This window comes from Artibeus jamaicensis, unplaced genomic scaffold, assembly GCF_021234435.1.
Source record: "Artibeus jamaicensis isolate MK-2021 breed Jamaican fruit bat unplaced genomic scaffold, CSHL_Jam_final contig_944, whole genome shotgun sequence".
In the NCBI taxonomy this organism is placed as follows: Eukaryota; Metazoa; Chordata; class Mammalia; order Chiroptera; family Phyllostomidae; genus Artibeus; species Artibeus jamaicensis.
This window is the reverse complement of record NW_026522020.1, coordinates 1069107-1091349: the sequence shown is the minus strand read 5'-3', so window position 1 is coordinate 1091349 and position 22243 is coordinate 1069107. Positions and strand designations below refer to the sequence as shown.

The 22243-nt window shown below is 42.7% G+C and overlaps 1 protein-coding gene across 5 annotated transcripts in view; it reads right to left on the bottom strand.

Annotated features, from left to right (window-relative positions):
- Nucleotides 1-22243, bottom strand: part of DIS3L2 (DIS3 like 3'-5' exoribonuclease 2) — a 285589-nt gene that overhangs the window by 243875 nt on the left and 19471 nt on the right. For 4 of the 5 annotated variants that reach the window (XM_053655253.1, XM_053655255.1, XM_053655256.1 and 1 more), the window contains exons 2-5: nucleotides 21023-21151; nucleotides 9131-9271; nucleotides 8453-8610; nucleotides 452-505 (exon numbers count right to left, since the gene is read on the bottom strand). In XM_053655253.1, the coding sequence (XP_053511228.1) occupies nucleotides 452-505; nucleotides 8453-8610; nucleotides 9131-9173 (255 nt within the window). In that variant the 5' untranslated portion in view covers nucleotides 9174-9271; nucleotides 21023-21151. The remainder of the gene's footprint in view (nucleotides 1-451; nucleotides 506-8452; nucleotides 8611-9130; nucleotides 9272-21022; nucleotides 21152-22243) is intronic. The other variant, XM_053655254.1, reaches the window with a different exon arrangement.

The window sequence follows — 22243 nt, the reverse complement described above, 5'->3', positions numbered from 1 at the left end:
ACATTATTTTTGGACAAATGTGCAGATTAGCTCATGCAGCAGATTGAAAGTAGATAGCATATTTGTTTAGGAAAGATTAACTTAAATCAGTGGAAAACCCATAAATCCTTTTAAGCTACAAACTAAGGACGTCCAGTGACACAAACTGGTGGGTGTCTGCATGGGCGCAGCTGCTCCGCAGCCCAGCCACAAACAAAAAGCCACACTGCTTTCACGGCGGTGTGGCTTTCAGACTGGCAGAAAGGGCTGTTAAGCAGCGTGGCTTTCAGACTGGCAGAAAGGGCTGTTAACCACAGGCAAATCTGTTTATCTAAGTCTGAAACAAATCCATGTCCATTCTCAATTTTGTTTTAGTACTCTGCTTTTTAGTTGGAATATATTATTTCAGTTTGAGAACACATCTAAAAAATTAAATGTGACATTAAGTTTATTATAAAATTATTGAACTTACCGGGGAAGGAATGAAGGCTTCATGAAACTTCTTTGGATTAATTCTCAATACACCCTTTAAAATAAAAATGAAATCTATTAAAATTTAACTACTTACACATGTATGATTTTTTCTATACTTATGTTACTCTCCAATAAACAGCTCGATCTAGAAACAAGCTGGATTACGAGAACTATTCATTAAGTACACGAAACATGACTTACCTCTGCACCTGTAACAGAGTCCGCAGACACCCACCTCCCACTGCGCCCAGCCCCAAGCAGACGGTAGGGAGCAGTGGAAGGGCCTGGAGTGCAGCGGGAGAGCGGCCGCTGCCGGGGTTTTATGTGCCCCTCTGTGTCAGTCTTCAGATTGTAACTCTTACTTCAAGAACAAGGTGATCAGGGGATTACACCTAACTACACAATGGCCTTCTTAGTTCTCTGCACCTTTCTACAATTGCTTGTTTCTGTGAAAATTTTCGAAGTGAAACAGGTTGATTTCCAACCTGGAAACAGCCTGTAAGGATTAGGTGTATATTTTTTACTCTGGCCCCTCAGCAGAGCTGAATAAGTCAATAAATCAAAATGGTCTAGAACCAGCTCTTAATGTAAATGGGAAGCCTGGCTCCAACAGCCGGGCCACCCAGTCTGCCTTCAACTCCATGTTATTCCAGCACCAAATCAGGGTCTGCTTCTATTTATGCACAGCGGCACAGATGGGGGCTGTCTTCAATAACAGGTCAGTATTCTGGGCTCTTGCAGGAAGCTGTAACCCTCCCCGCGTCCCAGCTGCATCTGAAGGCCACTGGAACACATGGATGGAGGCAGTTATTTTCCTAAGAGCCAGAACTCAAAGAGTGTCTTGAGAAAGTGTTTTAAGCAACACTTCCCCCTCTGATGTTGAAAAATTCAAAGATACATAATTAACAAAACAGGTGAGGGCATAAAATAAAGCAGAAAATAATTCTTCCTTTCATGTTTAAATTACAAATTTCCATGCAACAGTTTCTACTACCATTAACATCCCAGTAAGACTATTACAAATGCTCATTCAGTCCTTAATTCAGTAATTATTTCTTCAGTTCTGACAATGTTCAAGACCCTGAGACAGACCACATGGGAGAAGGAGTGATGGCCAAGCTCTGTCCCTGTTGAAACATGAATGAATGCTGAGAGGGTACAGCTGACTTCTAGCTGGAGGCACTCAGACAGGCTCCAGAAACGGTGTCTGACCTGGTCCTTGATGGAGGAGAAAACTTTCAGATAAATCAGAAAGGAAATACAGGCAGAGTGATACAAGCAAGAGTGACTAAGAGGACAAATGCTCTTCTTCTCTCAGGCTGAAACTCTGCTTAGGGTAAGAGGCAGAGGGGCCAGAAGGAAAGGCCGGCAAAGCTTGCTGCGGCCAGACCGGCAGCAGCTTCGCTTCTCAGACAGATCCTTTGTGTTGGGGAGAGGAAGGAAAAAAGCTTATCCTAAATCTTCATCCATTCATTCCACAAACAGTCCTAATAAGTAGGATGACAGGCAGCGTGCTAAGTCACGGGGACACAGTGGAGAGTGACACAGCCTCTGCTCTCCTAGAGCTCACAGTCTAATGAGGGGAAGACACTCCAAATAAATGGAAGTAGATTCATTGATGTTAATTTTTTTCATTTATTTTCTGACCCCAGGCATTTTTTCTAAGTTTCTATTATTTTCAATTGCTGTTCTTCTAGCATCCCTTCTAGCTCCATGAACAGCTAGTACATGAAGTCTAGACTGCAGAACGCCTCCTGCTTCCACAGTGCCTTTAAGTACAGAGCACTGAGAGAGGCCAAGGCTGGGCTCAGGGGAAAGGGACAGCTTGCTTAGGGCTGGAACGAGGCTCTACTTAAAAGAAGAGATATTAAAGGGACCTTAAAGATTCTCTTCTTGATTTTCTACTCCAAACTACACGATGTGTAAAAGCACACGGCAGGACGGAAGGCCTGCTCCAGGAGAAGGGCCGCACTCCGACAGCAGCGGATCCCTGAGGACTGGCCCTCGGCATGCCCTTGAGAGCACAGATCACGCGGAGGAGGGAGGGACTTGAACAGGGTCCTCAGCAGACCAGAGTCACCTCCACAGCCTGACAGAAGGAGCTCTCAGTAAAGCACGGAAGGAAACGATCTTTTGACTAAGAGACTTCCAGCAGATGTTCTGTCTTACCTAGGAAGTCCAGCACTTCCACTGTCATATTCTTACGACTGTTGCCTGGTCTGCCCCAACCCCTTCCTCCTCCTCGACCCTTGCCTAGGCCTGGAGCTGGACCGTGAGGCTCCAACAGGCTCCCTCTTGTCTCTGAATGCTCCTGCACCTCCTCGACTTAGTCAAAACCTGGCTGTGCCCTGCCATGCCCCCCTTCCTCGCAGGGCTCTCAGGAAACCACTTCTTTTCTCCATTCCACTACCTCTGGGGCCAGAGGAAGAATGTTTCCCCCTTGTTTCCCCACTGTGGCTTTAACATCTTTTTTCTCCATTCTCTTTCAAACCGCTGTCCCACCCCACCCCACCCCCTGCCCTGATCCTTCGAAGTTCACATCCTTAGCTCCTTCTATACCTCCTAGCAGCAGCATCTTCAAACTGGGTCACAGTCCTGATTCACTAACACTTTTACTTGTAGTTCACTGTCCTCCTCTTCACCACACAATCCTATAAACACTTAACGGGACTTCACATCCATACGATGAGCAGGCAGCCCTGGCCAGTGGTTTCAGCCTGTGTCTTGTCATCAGTGCTAATCACACCACCTGCAAACGCCCACACAGACCAAACAAAACACGTATAACACCTTCTGATTAAAATCTTCGGGCCTTCAGCTCACTTACGGTAGAAAAACCACTTCAATGACTCTTTGTCTTCACTACGACCTCCAACCCATGGGCCTCACCACATTCTGACCCTCTGTCATCATCCCACTATGTGTAGTCCCTTCCTTGGCTACCTTGCTGCCACGGCCTGTCGTTACCTCCTGTCATTACAAACCTGGAACCTTGAGGCTACTCGTCCTCTTATATCTGACTAGTAAAACCCCACTCTCAGCTGACCCCAACTATCTTTTCTATGCCTAAACCCAAGAAGCTGAATGTCACTGTAGAAAAATACCCCACAACTGGGCTAATTAGCCTAACTTGGCAATCACAAACATGTTTTACTTGGCTTAAGGAATGTTTGAGAATACTCAAAACTGAAGAATTTCACACATAAATATGTATTTCCAGATATTCTTGAAACACCAGCTAACCCCACATGGCAGCCACCACCTGAGTTGAGTAACAGATACTTCTCTTACAGCAATAACAGCAATTGCAAATAACACACCAGCACACCACACGTCATACCCAGTTTGAAGGGGCTTCTATCTATCCAACTAACTAACACTTGAACCCAGGCAAACCCATGAGGTAGGTGCTGCTATTCTCCGGTTTACAAATGAGAAAAGTGAGGCACTGAGCGGTGCCCACTGTCACCCCACGTTCAAGCCCAAGCCGTCTGGCTCCAGAGACCTTGCTCCTAACTGCTGCAGACTGCCTCTGTCTCCCTCTGTCTGCCTCTGTCTGCCACGGTCACCCGGGGCCTCTCCACTCACTTGCATCATCTGCCCCCTCCCCCTAGGAATCCTGCACCACATTCCAACCCTCAGGCTTCCTGATCTCGGTGAATGACAGCATCACCCAGCCAGCCGCTCACCTTACATACTTGGGGACCAGCCTGTATTCCTCCCTTTGCCTCACCTTCCACAGTTAAGCCATCCGTACGTCACGGCAGTTCTAACTCCTATTCTACCCACCTTGTTCACAGCTCCACATGTTCCTGCCTGGTGTATTCTGATGTCCTTCTACATGGTCTCCCAGCTTCCACTCTAGTCTATTTGTCTTAAAATTGCCAGTGAGATGTTTTTAAAGCATAAAATAGATCATGTCCTTCCTTTGCTTAACACATTTTGGTGACTCCCCACCATTCTTTAAATCAAATCCAACTCTCCAACACAGCCCAGAGACCTTACATGATTTGGTAGCTGCCTAACTCTCCAACTTACTCCCATATGGTCATTCCCTTTGTCCAACAGACTTCCTCCCTCGTCCTCAAAAACACCAAGCCTTTTTTCTGCTTGCTTTTTCTTCCACTAGTTCATCTCTCTGCCTATAATGTTCTTTTCCTAATCCTTCACATGGCTAGCTCATTCTCACCCTTCAGATCTTGACTCAGAGATCCCCACCTCAGAGGTGATTACAGAACTGGTCACAGGCTGTAATTTCCTCTATTTCTCTAGTCATTTTTGCTCATCTCCCCAGTGAAACGCCTGTCTGTTATATGCTTTGCACTTAGTAGGCAGTCAAGAAAGATTTGTTGAGCTAATTAACCAATGTCTGCAGAGCTGATTTCTCCCACCACCCCCTGGTATTAATGTTATGAATGTCATCTCCTCCTTCTAAATGATTGTGTGGTCCATTGCCATGTCACCTCTATTTCTCTCTTCAATCCACAGCCAACGTTCTCCAGTTGATTTCACTCTTAACAAATGGTGTCAGTCTAGAAACTAGCTCCTCCTCGCCTGTCCTCCCAAACTAGGATTTCTTCTGAGGCCCAATAACAGCTTTACACTGATATTCTATTGGAACTCCGACATCATGTCCTGGGCAGCTCTGGCAGCTCAGCCTGAACCACCTGCAGACACAGCAACACCTGGGATGGTGAGGCCAATCAAGTCCACCACCTCCCTACCCGTGCCACTTTGGACATCCCCCAAACCTGAGCCCCTTCCGAGACTGTCCATCCCATACTCTCAATTTCTCCCAGCGTCTCCTATATCAACCTTCCAACTGTCTACCTACATTAAAAGAAATGACCTATGTTCTTTGATGTGAGAACTTGTTTATCAAAATATCTTCAAAACTACATGTGCATGGTCATGGGTCATTGCTGGTCAGCTCTCACACCAAAAAGAGGTTTCTTGGTCACTAAAGACTCCCCTTTCCCACATAGGCCAAATACCAATGAAATGTTAAATTATTGGTCAAAATGTTGAAAGGAAACAAAAAATTATCCTACTCCTATATTAAAATAGCTCAGATCTCTCATTAAAAGTTGCTTCTCTGGATGGGGAGAAGAAAAAGGATGTAATGATATACTTACATGTGAATAAAAAGTTAAATGCTTATATGTTTCAACATTCAAAAATCTTTATTGTCTAGTTCTTTAGCTTACCCTTCAAGGCCTGAACACACAAAGTCTGCATCAGAAAGCAGATGGACTCTGTTCCTTTGCCTATGAAAATCTTATTTACAATGTTGTATATTTCACACGGTGACCTCATATCTGGAACCCATTCCTTTCCCCATCTGCAAAGAACAACTGTTCTCATCCATGGGGAGGGGGTGAGGGGGGAGAGGCTCTGGCTGGAGTCTCATGATGTCACAGGCCAGGAGGAACCACTTAAAACTCTATGAAATGAGAGTTGTTATATCGATCAGTTTTTTATTGTTTTATTTTACTATCACCAAACAGTTGTTTCAAAAGCAAAAGTTAATAGGACAGAGCAAAAACTAATACAACTGCAGAATAGTTACCTCAGGTTATCTGTGTGAATTCTATCATCAAAATCATAAGCAATTTTTCTTTCAAGTTACAATAACTGAAATTCCCCTCATTTTTCTTCAAAGACAATAAGTACCTTAATCCTTTATTGAATCAGTAAATAACTATTCAATAAGCTTATTAAGCATCAATCAAATGCCAGGTATGTAGGAATAAGATATGACCCTGCCCAAAAGGAAGTAAATAATCTACTTGAGGAAACATAAATGTCAGGACATGAATACGGGTTTAACATAAAGGGAAGCCCTGACTGGTGTTGCTCAGTGGTTTCGACATCACCCTGCAAAGCAAAAGGTCACCAGTTTGACTCCCATTCGGGGCACATATCCAAGTTGCAGGCCAGGTTGCTGGGTGGGGGCAGGTGATAGGCAACTGATTGATGTTTATCTCACACAGTGATGTTTCTCTCCCTCTATTTCTCCCTCCAATCCCCTCTCTAAAAATAAATAAATAAACTACTATAAAAGAAAAATAAAATAAAATGTAAACCAAGAAGTCAGCTTCAAGAAGAGTGGCAATAGCCAATTCTGCAGAGAAGTAAAATAAGACTTCTGAAAGGGGGTGACACTTCGCTCAGGACTTAAAGGTTGAGCAAGATGACATCAAGACAGTGGGAGAAGGCACCCCAAGCACCGGGAACAGCACGCACAGGGTCACAGAGGAGTCGAAGAGCAGAGTCTCCACGGGAAAAGTCTGAAGGTTGGGGTAAATGGAGCAGAGCGTACCAGGAAGAAACGAGGAAGACGAGAATGGAAAGGCACAACGGGTCCACGCACGTGGAACGAGGTGAGAAACTGGAGTTCAGCGTGTGGGCTGCATGAAACACCACACGTGTGTGGACTAACGAATGGACAAATGGCCAACTCTCCTGAGAGAGGCTTGTCAAAGAAATCCAAGGGAAGCTTTTTTTTTTTAAGCCAATAGGACTTCTAAAGTCAGAAGATCAACTCAGTTTATTAAAAAACAGTTTTCCATTCAAGAGTTTATATTAATCGCCCTGGCTGGTATAGCTCAGTGGATTGAGCACTGGCCTGCAAAGCAAAGGGTCCCAGGTTTGAGTCCCAGTCAGGGCACATGCCTGGGTTGCGGGCCAGGTCCCCAGTTGGGGGTGTGCAGAAGGCAACCATACACTGATGTTTCCCTCCCTCTTTTTCTCCTTCCCTTCCTCTCTCTCTAAAAAATAAAATGAATTTTTTTAAAGAGTTTATATTAATCACACATGCACTTGACTACAGGGAAATACAAAAAAATGGTAAAAAAGGAAGAGAAGATGATACTGTCTATTAATTGGCTGGATCTCCAGCCAAAAACACAAACATAGAAGCTGAGCTCTCAGAACGAGAAAAAAGCAGAACACAGTCAAAATTTTCAAGTGAGCCGGGTAACACATGGCGATACTTCATTATCCAAGAATTATGAAACACGCTTAATTCAGAGGACACGTGCTCTGCCCCCCTCTACCTCACTGCCCACCACCTGCCTCACACTTCCGGCCTGAGGAGGCCTCAGCAGCCCTACCGCACAGCGTGTGGTCGGTCGGCTCGTGTTCTCATCGGTGCCACTGCCCTCCACGCCTTCTTCCCACACACGTCACTCTTTGAACAGACCAAGCTGGTGGTCCTTCAACATCCACAGCAGACGGCACCTCCCATGGTTTCCTGATTTCCCCCAACTGCTCTCCCACGCCCCCGGCCACACTTTTCCCTCAGCGCTGACCATCTACCTGGCAATCACCTGTCCACATGGCTGCCAGCCTCCCCCTGGGCTACAGCTCACAGCGCACAGAGGTGGCCTCCTCCACAGTCATCCCGAGGGTACCCACGTGCCTGCTCTTCACTGCAGACTGTGCCTGGCTAACAGCAGATGCTCAATAAACATTTGCTGAGCCAAACCACTGTACTAGCTTTTAAAAGTATTTTGTAAACTATAAAACACTCAACAAATACTGTCTGCTGCTGTTCATGGTTTCCCTTTCAATCTTGTTCTGTCACTCAGCTTTCATGGGCTCGAGGCAAACTGAACTATCCATGCTTCTTCTAGCCAAACCCATTTCCCACTTTCGTCTACTGGTCCTTCCATTTATAAAGCACTTTCTCTTATCTCATAGAGATTGCACCGGTCCATGGCCTGCATCAACAACATCCCTTCCAACACCACATTCCTGGGCAGCCCGAACCGGAAAGCTCCTGCCTCTCAACCCTCAGACCACTGCGCTCTCTCTGCCCTGCGGCGCTTATTACCTCTAATGGCACTGTAGGTCCCAGAAGTGAGAAGCCCTGTGCCTGTTATACCGTCATTTCTTTCAAAACACACAGCACAGAAAAATAGACGCTTTACTGAAAAAACAGATTACTTCTGATCCCACACATCCAAGGAATAGCCTTCTAGTGGGATTTAAGCACCTGGATAAGTGTTCCTTTCTTCAAGCCTTCTGAAACATCCTCCTTGGACATGTAATTTTCAAATATGCTCTTTTTCTTCCCTCGTGTGGACTTGTTCTTTGACTTTTTGTCACCTGGCGAAGCACCAACACCGCGTGGGCCGACCACAGAGGACACACCTAGAAACATGAGGCAGTAATCAACTCTTTTCTCAATCAAACGTCTCTGTATTTTTAAAACTGAAGATATTTTCCCCTTTTTTTAATTTATAAAAACCGAAAAGAAAATGAAACTCCCCGATAAAGATTCTGATAGCCACAAAAAGGCAAGAATAAATGAGAAAACATGGATAGAATGCATACGGAGACAGCTGTTGAACCAGCACCACAGTATTCATGGAGCATAACCTGGAGTGATAGGGGCAGTGTGCTTTCTGCTTATACACACAAACCTTTTAAAAACAAGAGTTACTAAAAGATTGCCATTTTTCAAGAGGAAATTAAATAGCTGTGCTCAATAAACAACAAATTAAAGACAACAAGAAACAACACTTAATTCTAGAATAAATGACACAAGAGAATATTTAACAAGTCACTAAAAGAATTAGTCCCCCTCAGCCCTAAGACCCGCCCCCACCTCCACTCCAGCTACATGCCAGGTCTCTAGCTGCCAGCGTAGACTCCCCATTCCTTTTGCTACCTCTGAGGCTCCCCGGGTTCAGCCTGAAGTCAGGATGGCTCATTGCTGGATCCACGGTTGCCTCTTCTCTCCAGACGCAGGGCGGCCTCCACTGCCCAGGCTCAGAGTCCTTCCCGTCTTGAGCAGCTCAGGTATCACAAGCTGAAACCAAAGAGAAGTGGGTGACTGAAGAGCAATTAACCTGCAGCCTCCTCTGTGCTCTCGGACATTTAGTGCTTGGATGGCAAAGGCGACGCGGTGCCCTTCGTGGCTCCTGGTATCCCTTTCTCCTGGGCAGTGAGTCAAACACACCATCTGGCATGAGTTTCTTTTCAAGGCCTTTACCTTCACAGGTATCACTGGCTTGTTTGTTTGGGCCAATTCAACTAAACACTTCCACAAATGAGCAGCAAGGTAGAAATTAAGGAGTTCTGCCATTCTATTCATAGTCAGCTTCTGAAATGCACAAGGGCAGGAGGGAATATGGTTTTGAAAAATGGTATAAAGACCTAGAATTAAACACTATAATGAAATAGGTACTAAAGTAGGACTCAAGAGACATGGCACTGCCTAAGTTTAACCTTGAACAAAATGACATTCCTCTACAAAAACAAGTAATCGATTTCTTAGAGTTCATCAACAAAACCTGATTCATTGCCACAACCACAGTCCAAAACCATTCAGGGAACCCAGGATGGTTCGCTAACTTTCAAAAAACAGAAACATGGTAGTTAAGCATCTACTTCACTACTCTTACCTGCCATTATTTCAAACCAGTCATCTGACCAGAGGCTCAGGCAGCTGCTTCTAAGGAATACAAGGCAGCTGCTTGGATCAGCAGACTGGGATACAGGGCCCTGCAGCTGGCCCCCGACCTGCCACCTGGACACTGAACATGTCATCACAGCTTCTACTTCCTACACGGTGCTGGCCACCAGCCCAGGACCTAAGCCTACACTTGCAAATTTCCAAAACCCTGGTAAGCAGCCTTTATGATTTCCCATAAAATGGATCAAGATGTCATTCTGAACGCTAGCTTCCATTTCCTCTACATTTCCCACAAACATCCTTTACCAAAATGATGTAATTTTTCTTTAAAATGAAATTAATATAACCCAAGAGAAGAGCAGCAGCAGAAACAAAAGGTGACAGGTCATTTAGTGATACATGAAGGGATTCAGAAAGTCAAAAAAAGTGCAAGGAAGAGATCCAATGGTCTTAGATCAGTGGTTTTCAATCCTTCTCATGTCACGGCACACATAAACTATAAAATTCTGCAGCATGCCAAAAGTATACTTTTTGTAGACCTAACCAAAAAAAAAGATATAATTTTGATTCATTCACACCAGACAACTACTGCTGTGTTGACTGTCGTCATTATTTTATTTGATAATCAAAGGGAAAGGGGGGCAGTGCCCCTGACTAAACACTCGGGTATTTCATGTCTTAAACATTCTTGTTCGTATGCGCTGCGGGATAAACAACAAGGCCGCAGGAAAGGCACAGCCTGGGGTCCAGACTGTCTGATGGTCTACTTCCGAAATGCTTTCACCCACTCGTTCGTTCAACAAATACTTCCGCAAGGTACCGCACTGGGCACAATGAGGGATATGAGAACTCATAGTGAACCAACAATTGATACAAGTTGGGAAGTGAGAGCAATAATTTTTTAAGTATGGGTAAATGTACATATGATAGAAGAGAAAGGGTATCTCCAGCTCAGGAAGTCCAAGAAAGCTTCAGAAAAAAATTTTAAGGAAGAACTGAGAATGTGAGAAAAGCATACTGCTGGCAAAAGGAAACAAAAAAAGATACATCGCACGGGCAGGTTCTTGCAACATTCATTCCATTTGGATGGAGTCCAGTCTATAGGAAGGGAAGCAGTGGCCAGAAAAGTGAAACAATATGGAAGGTCTGGAGAACCAGCCCAGTTTTTCAAAGAGGGGGGAATTTGTGAAGGCTAAGTGAGCAGGAGAAAAGAACAGATCAGAGTCAGGGAAAATTAACCTGTTCAGGATTCAAAGTCATCAGCACTTGAGAAAAACCAGCAGCAGCTGCACCTTAGGAAAGAACTAGAACAGGCTGGGGAAAGGAAGGCCTGAACCAGAGTGGTACAGGCAGAGACAGAAAGGAAGAGACCCTTCATATGGTATCACACAGGGTCAAGGGGCACCGTTTGGCAACCAGGTAGATCTGGAGGAGGGCAAGGAAGTGGCAATTGCGTCAGATTCCAAACAAGACTGGGGAGTGATAACATCACTAAGTTAGTGAAGATGATGAATTCCACTCAGGGTACTGTATACCTTCATGTGAAAATAGATACCTTTATATATATCTCTATGCATGGAAATACATACCTCCACCTGTACCTATGCACCAAATAATTGGAAACCAGGGCACAGCTTAAGAGATAAATGAGCCAGCCATTTACATAAAAATGGTACCCCAAAGTTTTCTAGAATGGATGAGATTGTCAAGAAAGAATAAACTAATACAGAAGAAGGCCTAGGACAAAATCTGGGTTAGGGCAACTTTTAGGAAATGCAAACAGGAAGAAGAAAATATAACAAAGAAGCTAATAAAGATATAGGAAAATAACTGACAAATTTTTTTTTTAAAGGGAAGAAAATAACTTCCAAAGATAGGTTCATGACCAGAGTTTGCACCCACTACTAAATAAGAATACAAATAATGTCAACCTTGGGTAGGGCAAAGGTTTGGGAGCAAGCTGCAGGCAGGAAAAAGAATGCAAAACGAGCCACAACTGAAATGGGAGTACTTCACATCAAGTCCTGAGTAGGCCAGAGTTCAAAATTAGGGGGAGTTTACCGCCACTTCAGTGAGATGGAGGCACAGGAATCTCTGACGTAACTGTCCCTGGGTTGGCTGCACCAGTGACTTCCCTTCACATATATCCCAGCTGGTGTGATTATAGCTAACCTGTCTCTCTCACTAAGACAAGGAGTGTTTGGTTGCAGTCACCATTGTAATCCCATTGGCTCCCACAGTACCTAGGAGATAGTAGATACTCAATTATTGCTCCTTAAATAATGAGTTTGTTTTCATACACAAGCAGTGAGAACACCAAGCAAAGCAGGGTCATTCCAGGAAACCACAGTAAAAAAAAAAAGTCAGCAAAGAATGGGAGAAAAAAAATAAATAAGACCCAGGAAACAAAGTTGGCAAGGATAAGCCAGACAGCTGGTCAGGGAGTCAAAGCTTGCCTTTGGGGATCAAAGTACTGGGAGAGGCTGCAAAGATTCCAAACATATATTCCAAACATATATGATGCTAAGCGGATGAGCAAATAAGCAACTTTCCCTTCTTAGTGATATAGTTGTGAATGCCCCTTAACCCTGGAGAAACCCTGGCACTCCTACCTGACAAGCTGAAAGCACAAGGTAATTTCTAATCCTCACCAGCTTCCAGAATGGGGCCACTGATATGCTGCTGCCCACCTGCCCAATGGCTCCCAGGGAGGAGGTTTTACCATGGAAATGACCGAACGTTTTCATTCTGAAGAGTTGGGCTGGGTCAGGACAGATAGGCAGTAATACTAACAGAATGAGGAGGAAAGGGGAAGCACCGAGTTGAAAGAGAGTAAATCTGAAGAAAGCATCTGCGTGAAAGAAGTGATATCTTGAGACCCTTTATACTCCCCAAACCTGCACAATTCAGAGCAGGTGAACGCAAAATTTAAACAAATGAAGCCAATTTGGGACAAAAACCACAGGTTACAGTAAACATAACTAATGAGAAATATGAGTTGCAGGGCCAGGGCCAGGGCCAGGATGAGGCAAGCAAGGCACGTAGGACACAAATTTCCTAAAACTGAGTTATACGAGTGCCAGCCCCACACTCTGCAGGCCTCCCGAGGGCGACTGCCTCATGAAATGTCTGTGCCGTAGGCATCTCTCCTGCCTTGTCCTGGTTTTGGCCCTGATGAGTAGCAAGAGCAGATGAAATTTATGAACCTGGGTGGTGAAGGAAACTCAAGGAGATAAATTCAAAAGAAAAGTTTAAAGAGTGAAAAGGCTGAGCCTACTCAGAAGCTAAGAAGGGGCCCATGGAAAGCAAGAGATGGTAAAAACAAGTAGAAAAGGGCACAGTTGACAGATTTTTTTAAAGGATGAAATTAAAATTAATCTCACTGCAATTAAGGAAATAAACTATTTGCACTATGAATCAATGGGACATATATGTAACAGTCAACACTACTTAATACCATTTTTTAAAAGAGCCAATAGATCCCCACTTCATAACATTCTGAAATAAAACTCGGTGTGAATAGAATTTAAATGTTTAAAACTAAGACAAAGAGAAAGAGACAGAGACAGAGAGAGAAAAGGCAAGGAGACTCCCAGATGGCTGAATGAGGAATGTGACAAATGGTATCCCCAACAACAAAAGTGGACAAAATTATCCAAACCGACCATTTAAGAATCTGGATATTTTCCAAAGACATCCAACAAACTGAGAAGTGTTTATTCAAGAAAATCCACTGAACCTCAGTAAGAGCAGTGGGTATGCGTGGTGACTGAGGCTGGGGCTCCCACCAACCCACATCCGTTCCCCATTCCGTGACGTGTAAGTCCCACTAGGTCGGGGCAAACTGTGAAGACTGGCAGCTCCACTGCCAGAGAGTTAAATTCACCTGGATCGGGAGAACTCCATGCCTAGGGGCGTTTTCAAAAACAATAGTGATTCAAAAGGCAGACAAACCAGGGAAGGCCAATATCACAGTCAGCCGGAATTTGCCACACTAGTTAGGGCAAGCAGAGCTACCAGGAACTGACACGGAGAATCAGGGAACGACACAACCCCATGGGCCTTGGGAAGAGTCTACTTTTTCCTGCTGTGTGCCTGCACAAGACTATAAACATGCAGGAGAGAAATGAGAGGGCCCTAGGGAGCTACTCATGCCTGGATGAGTGTGAGCCTTGCAAATACAGGAAGCCAGGGCAGGCCCATAAATCCCCTGAACCTGAAATGCACTCCCCAAGTCTCACAAGAACTACTGACAGAGGGTTTAGGTGCCACTGTTTCAAGGAGTTGAAACACAACCTCTGACCAATCACAGGCTGATTACAAGGATATACTGATCCAAGGGCAACTACTAGAAAGTCAGGCTTAAAAACAAGAGCCTTGGCCTGGTGGCTCAGCTGGTTGGAGTGGAGCATCACCCCACGCACCAAAAGGTTGCGGGGCACATATCTAGGTTGCAGGTTTGGAGTCGGGACACATTTGGGAGGCAAATGACCGATGTTTCTCTATCCCTCCCTCTCCCTCTAAAATCAATGTTGAAAAAATATCCTCAGGTGAGGACAAATAAATGAATGAATAAAATAAAAACAAGAAAGGAAGAACTGAGCAAAGACATCAGCAGCACACTCCCCAGGAAATAAAAAGACTTCATAAAATTAGTTCCAGGCAAGGAACTGAAAAAACAAAAAGAGAAACCACCTCTAACTCTGGAGAAAAATGAATCAGAATGCAGAATATATTACCAAAATTGTCCAGGTTTCAACAAAAAATTATAGTATATGCAAAAATGTAAAAGTGTGACCCGTACATTTTTTAATTTGGGGGTGGACAGTTTCAATAAAATTGTCTCTGAGGGAACCTAGATTTTGGACTTATACAACAAAGACTTCAAAGCAGTTCTCATAAATATGGTCAAAGAACTAAAAGAAACAATCTTTAAAGTAAAGTATGAATAACAACTCATCAAATAAGATAGAAATTATAAAAGAACCAAATAGAAACTCAAGTTGAAAGGTAGAATAACAATGAAAAATTTACTAAAGGGTTCAGCAGCAGATCTGACCTTGCAGGAGAAAGAATCAATAAACCTGGGGGGGGGTCAATTAAGAAGAAAAGATGAAATATAAAGTTTTTTTTAATCCCAATTCAGGACTTGTAATAGAGTCTGGCCCCAATTTCAGATGTTTAAAGCCTCACTTCCCCCTTCCGCTTTGACCCAGCCAGACGGGTTGGTAAGAAAAGTCCACCGTGCCCCCACTTTGGGCCCTAGAGGCAAATTCAAGTTTTGCACATCCTCCGCATGCACACGCACACCTCACTCCAGCCCCCTAGCCATTATAAAGGCCTGACCCACTCCTTCCGCCTGGCTCAAACCAGGGCAAACCAGCTTGTACCCATGCTAATCACCCCCTGCGGCTCTTGGATGAGTAATAAATCTTCTCTCAAATTCTCTTAGTGCATGGAGTGCAGTGAGCATAAACATCCTACTAATTGGGAAACGGTACATTCCACCTCTGTAGGGTGACCACAGACCAGGAATGAAAGAAGGGACAATTATACCAATTACAGAAATGAAAAGGATTATAAGGGAATGCAATGAACAACTTTATCCCTCTAGACAACTTAGATGAAATGGACGGATTTCTAGAAAGACACAAACTACTGAAGCTGACTTAAGAAGAATAGAAAATTTAAATAGACATAAAATAAGAAACAAAATTAGTCATTTAAAATTTTCCAATAATAAAAAGCCCAAATAGCTTCCCTGGTAAATTCTGCCAAATATTAAAAAATTAATACTAGTCCTTTACAAACTCTTCCAGAAAACAGAAGAAATATTCCCCAACTCATTTTATAAGGATAATATCCCCCTGATACCAGGCAAAGACAGCACAAGACAACGAAGTTTTAAACATAGTTTAAAATTTCTTCCTGGGTCAGTTTTGTTTATTTGCATTTTTCTAGGAATTTGTGAATTTCATCTAAAGTTTCCATGGGGGGCAGGGGTGTTGGTACAGGATGTTGTTCAAAATATCCCTGTGATTTTCTTAATACCTGTAACAGTGCTGTCCTTTCTGAAATGATGGAAATTTTCAATATCTATGTTGTCCAACATGGTAGCCACATGCCATCATGTGTCGTTTGAGAGCATTTTCAAGGGTGGCTAGTATAACTGTCCAGTCTGAAATATTTGTATTTCATCTTTATCTTGTAGGATATTTTCACAGGGCTCAGAATTCTAGGCGTTTCTTATTTTCTCTCAGTAATTTGAAGATAGCATTCCATTGTCTTCAAGACTCTACTGTTTCTGTTGAGAATTCTGTCGATATGATTTTGGGTCTAAATAGCTCGTTCTTTGAAAGTATGCTATTCTCTCTCCCCACTTCTGGTAGCTTTTGAAATTTTTCTCCTTACCTTTGGTTTCCTACAGGTTTACTAAAATAACCAAAGGTATGGATTTCTTCTTACCCAGCTTGGTGCTAAGTAAGGCTTCTTGAATCTATTCCTTGATAACAGCAGTTATGGAAAGTACCAGTCGGTCTCTTCCACTATCACTTCTGCCCCATTCTCTTTCAACCCTTTGGGACTCCAATTACGCACTTTTTTTCCCCATTTTTAATTATGCTCAATTGGTTTTCTTATTAATAATACACTAGAAAAATACCTGATTTTATTTTTTTAATTGTTCAAGTACAGTTTTCTGCCTTTTCCTCCCACCCCAGCCCACCCCCCAGCCCTCCCCACCTCCCTCAATTACACATCTTTGATCTTTTCAATGTCTCTGTGTCTCCCTCAATCTCTTCGGTAATTTTTCCACTTCACTAATTCTCTCTTCAACTCCACATAATCTTCTTTTGAACTCATCCAATAATGTTCTAGTTTTACTTACTGTTCCAAGTCTAGATTTTTCCATTTTCTTTTCTGGAAAGTTTCCAGTTCACTACTGAAAATAGTGAATCTTCTCCTTTGTCTTTTTGAACAAGGTAAGCATAGCTATATGCTTGACTCATAAAAGGTGACTCATAAAAGCTACAATGTAAGAGGCCCCTAGGGATCTAACACTATATTCTATTGCTTCTATTTGATTTTGTTCATGTTGTGTCTGATTTTCTTAATTACAGGATGGATACTATATTATAAAATGTTCGTAGAAATAATTTGAGGCCTAGTATAATGTTATCATCTTCCAAACAGGATTTACATTTGCTTTTTGCCCAGCACCTGAGACAAACACTATACATTAATATCAACCTCTTTTTAGAGTCTAAATATGTTCAAAGTGGAGCCACAGTTCCTCTGAGGGCCTGTCTACCTCCAGTTCACTCTCACCTGTCAGTGGTAGCCCTTCCGGATCCCAACCCCAAATAAGATGGTACAGCAGGGCTGGTGAATTAAATACAGAGTAGATTATTTATAGTGTGCTTCCTTTTATGAAAGGAAAGAGAAGTGCCCTGGCTGGTGTGGTCTGGTCGACTAAGCACCAGCCTGCAAACCAAAGGGTCGTCAGTTTGATTCTCAGTCAGGGCGCATGCCTGAGTTGTGGGCTAGATCCGCAGTAGGGGGTGTGTGTGAGAGGCAGCTACACATTAATATTTCTCTCCCTCTCTCTTCTTCCCTTCCCCTCTGTCTAAAAATAAATAAAATCTTTAAAGAAAAAGAAGAGGAAACAAGAATTGCACACACATACATTTGTGCAAAAAAGACACACAGAAAGTTAGAACTAGTGAGAATGGTGACCTACACAGGTTAAGTTAAAACAGGATGAAAAGACAGCAGGGAAGACTGAGTAACACAAACGGATACGGAGCAACTTCACAGTCAGAATGTGCATGTTCTGACTTTTGAAATGACATTCATGTTTCACATACTCAAAAAAGTCAACATAAAATACGATAAAAATATACTAAAATGCAGTGTAAATAAAAATGAATGATCCTAACTATATTCAAAATGAAAAACACAATATACTAAAGGGATGGGGGAGAACTAACCCAAATAATTTTTTTAGCACAGTATTTAAACCCTAAGGTTAAAGACAAATAAAGAAGTATAAATAAAAATTAAATTCAGCCTGGCTGGAGTAGCTCAGTGGATTGAGCGTGGGCCTGCAAACCAAGGGATCGAGGTTCGATTCCCAGTCAGGGCACATGCCTGGGTTGCAGGCCAGTTCCCAGCGGGGGACACATGAGAGGCAACCACACATTGATGCTTCTCTCCCTCTCTCCTTCCCTTCCCCTCTAAAGATAAATAAATAAAATATATTTTTAAAAAGGTTAATTCTTTTAAAAATAATAAAAATAAATTAAATTCAAATTAATAGTTTTTCACAGAGGTATGCATTAGCAATTCTAAAACTAATTTCTGTATATTCTAGGATTCTACAAATAAGTAAGTATACTGTGGATAACAGCAGTCAGGCTTGTCAATATGAGAAAGAAATTACAAATACCGAAAGTGGAAAGACTAGAATAAAATCTGTGGTATAGAAATGGAAGTAGAGACACCACTATCACTCAGCGGTTTACAATATATGCAGATAGATACAGAAATATAGATATGTCTATATGCATACACATAAACGCACAAATGAATGCGAGTATATGTATCTATTCTAATATTATCTAGCTCTGTGTGCTGAGAGGACCTACAAATACCAATATCCCAGCAGCAGTGAACATATCTAGTACCCAGATCTCGGCTTCTAAATACCGTTCACTGCAAAAGGGATCCAGGGCTCCTCAGAAAAAATGGTCAGTTCTAAGTCTGGCTTAAAAAAAGTACATTATGAGTCTACAAGGGGGTTGGCAAACTACAGCCCACAGGCCAAATCTGGATAGCAACAGTTCTTTACAAATAAAGTTTTATTGGAATACAGCCATGCTCCTTCACTTACAAATTATTCCTGCTGCAAGGGTGGAGTAAGTAGTTGCAACAGAGATTGTATAGTTCACAAAGCCAAAACTATTTACTATCTGGCTACTTACAGAAAAAGTTTGCCAAGCCCTGGGCCTAGAACATCTTCTTGTTCCAAAAAGAAAACACTCAAAAAAGAATGGGGACATGTCAAAAGTTCACAGGAGCCAGTTGAAAAGGTTACTACTGGCCAAATATATGACAATTTGAGGATTAGATTTTTATGTGATGACAGCTTATATTACCCATCAAGTAAGAAAATATGAGTTCATACTGATATAGATAGATAGATACTATATAAATGGAGGGGGGAGCTCTTTCTTACATCAGAACCCCAACTAATAAATGTAGAAAAATTATAGAATCAGAAAATCACCATCAACAATCATAATAATAATTCAGATTCATCGATGAATTCTTAAAACTAGTGGGTAAAAGTTTTGAGGAGTAACAGAATATTAGTCTCAAAGAGCCTCAAAGATCCTCATTAAATACAAAGAGAAAGCGCACCCTCGACCCCAAAGCAGTCTGGCAGACCACCACACCAAGCGGTCGAAGTAGATGCCTGCAAGGGGACCAGTCAGCATCACACACCTCCTGGTACAATGAAAAACATGTCACTTATGAAATGTGAATCAGACCTCCTACAAAATAACTGGCCTATAATCTTTAAAAACGTTAAATTCATAAAAGCTAAAACTGTTCCAGATTAAAGGCAACTGATGACACATGACAACTCTATGCTCCTTGTGATCCAGGATTTTCTTTTCACGTAAAGAGCGTGACTGAGAAACTGAGAACATGTGAATAGGATCTACGGATTACATCAATGGCATTCCATCGATTTTATTTCCTGATTTCAATCATTTCTGTAGGTGTGAAATTATAGTTCCAAAAAGAATCCAAGTCTTTAATTATAAAATCATATCTGTTTTTATAATTAAAATGTTGAGTTACTTTCCTCATGCTAAAGAACATTCCCCAAAACTGACAATTTAACAACTAAAAACAACCCCATAAAAGGGAATACAGACGATGTACTAAAAAAACAAAGTTCAAATAACCAGTTAAAGGACATGTGGGCTACAAAACCATTTCATCCTGTTTCATATGGGCCAAAACAGATTTATTAGCTGCAAGCTCAAATAAAGTGATCTCAAATGAGAGTTATGTCAGTAAAAATACTGCCTCTCAACAGGTCAGAAGTGACTCTACTCACATTTTACAAAATATTTTGAGGATTTAAAAGATTAAATGTCCTGAAAGGGACAACAATCCAGCACTTTTTGCAAACACAGCTGTTGGTTAAAGCTCTTGAGAAAAGAAAAGTTCTGGAATGGGAATCAGTTGTAGGAAGAGATAATGTTATAAAATATTAAGAAAGTTCTGGAATCTTTTCCTATTAATCTAATAGCCGACTTGTTTCTAAACATGTGCTTCGCTGCTCTATGCTGGGACCTCTTCAGGCCCTGAGCAAAGACCAATGAGCTCCATATGACCTGCAAAGCCCCTGCTGTCATAGTACTGACAGTCTAGGGGTGGAGAACCCTGTAATTGGGTACAGCAGTGACACAGACTGATGAGATGGACAGGGAATGACCAATGGATGGGGAACGGGGACACTACTTCAGCTTTGGTCATTAGGAAAAGCCTCTACTGAGAAAAAGTACTGTGGCCAAGGTCCAAATAACGAGAAGTCCCCCACATGAAGGTCTCAGGGTAGAGCCTTCTTGGCAGAGGGCATGACAAGCACAAAAAAAAACAACAAAGGGGAACAATCTCAAGGTGTTCAAGGAAGTTTTTTTTTTTTTTTTTAAAGACATCAGTAATACTCTCAATATTGTAGGTGATACCAAAGAACTGTCGATTTTGGATCAGGTATGGTCATGGCATTGTGACTGTGGATAACAATTTTCATATTGTATCGCGTATATATGTACATGGAAGTACAATAAATGACATCAGTGATTTCTTTAAAACATTTCAGCAAAGGAAAGAGAACTAAAAATGGGATGAATGAGGCAACTGTGCAAAAATTCTTGACTTTGGGAACTAGGTCAATGGGGGCTGGTGAGCTACTCTCTCTAGTTTTTGTGTATTTGAAACTTTCGTGGCAATTTTTAGAAACCCCACAGAACGGAAACTTCATGTTAAAACTAGAAGGTCTTCCTCATGCCTTCTTCCTCCTACTTTCACACCCCAGCTCGGCCCTTTCCACCTCGGTCTTCCACTTACCTCCCGAGGGATGAAAGAAAGCTTTGAGGACAGGGGCACGCTGGACAGGCCCGGAGCTCTGGGCCTGGGTCCAGTTTCTGTGACAGACGGAGCTGATCTACCAAAGGCAGGGCTGGGGCCCAGGGAGAACTAAAACAAGAGAAGATAAAATGAACAGCCACCTACTGGTAAACAGTCATGCTTTCTGAGACGGGGACTGCCTAGACGAAGAAGCACCTTCCCAGAGATTAAAACCCAGTGGGCTTCTTCCCCCTCCATTCCACGGGGACTTCTTTGGCAAGGATCTTCAGACTGAGAAACCCCACTGCCGATTTTCAGTCCCAGTCTCACTTAACCTTGCTGTCGCCCTTGACACAGCTGAACATTTCCCCTCTTCCTGAGCCTCTCTACTTGCTTGGCAGACGTGACAGCAGAGCAAAAGATGACCATACTTCCTTTCAAGGACAAATGTCACATCCACAGCCCCTCCTGAGAGACAACAAGCAGCTTGTGACCCAAGTGACCACTTCTGAAGGGATGAGAAACAGGTCCCTAACCCAACAATCTGTGATTTATAGAATGGTGTGTCGGAAAATTACATTTCTGATAATTTAGTGGAGTCAATATTCTGAAAATCTTTTTGATACCAAATCATAACTGCTGAACAAAATATTACCAACTTCTTCTTGACAGCAGAGTGGAGCTCTCAAAAGAGAAAAGAAAATCCCCCAAAGCAAGCAAGAGCTAGAAACCAAAATATGTCGAAGCCGAAGCTACAGGGACCCTGACATCTTGGTGTCAGTGCCAAGAGACTTATGGTCTAAAGGTGCAGGGGGGACAAGAATTAAGGCTCTGACCACACAAAATGTAGAGAAGTAGAAGTTACCCTGGAAAAAATCAAGACCCACAAAAAGAAACCAACTCAATGAAAGGTGAGCTAGAATAAAAATACACCTCCTGGTGAAGAATCAAGAAATGTGTCTGTTTTTCTTCTGGCCAAGATGGAGGTGTACGTGGAAACACTGTGCCTCCTCGTACAACCAAATTTAAGAACAACAAAGATTTAGAAACAAAAATGCAACCAGAACAAACAGAAAATTGAACTGTGTGTATGGAATTCGACAACGAACCATTCATCTAGACTGGTAAGAGGGGCAGAGAGGGGTCGGGGCAAGAAAAAGTGGTGGTTGGCAGACCTGGGCGTGGGGAGGAAACGAGGAGACCCAATCCAGTGAGGCACAC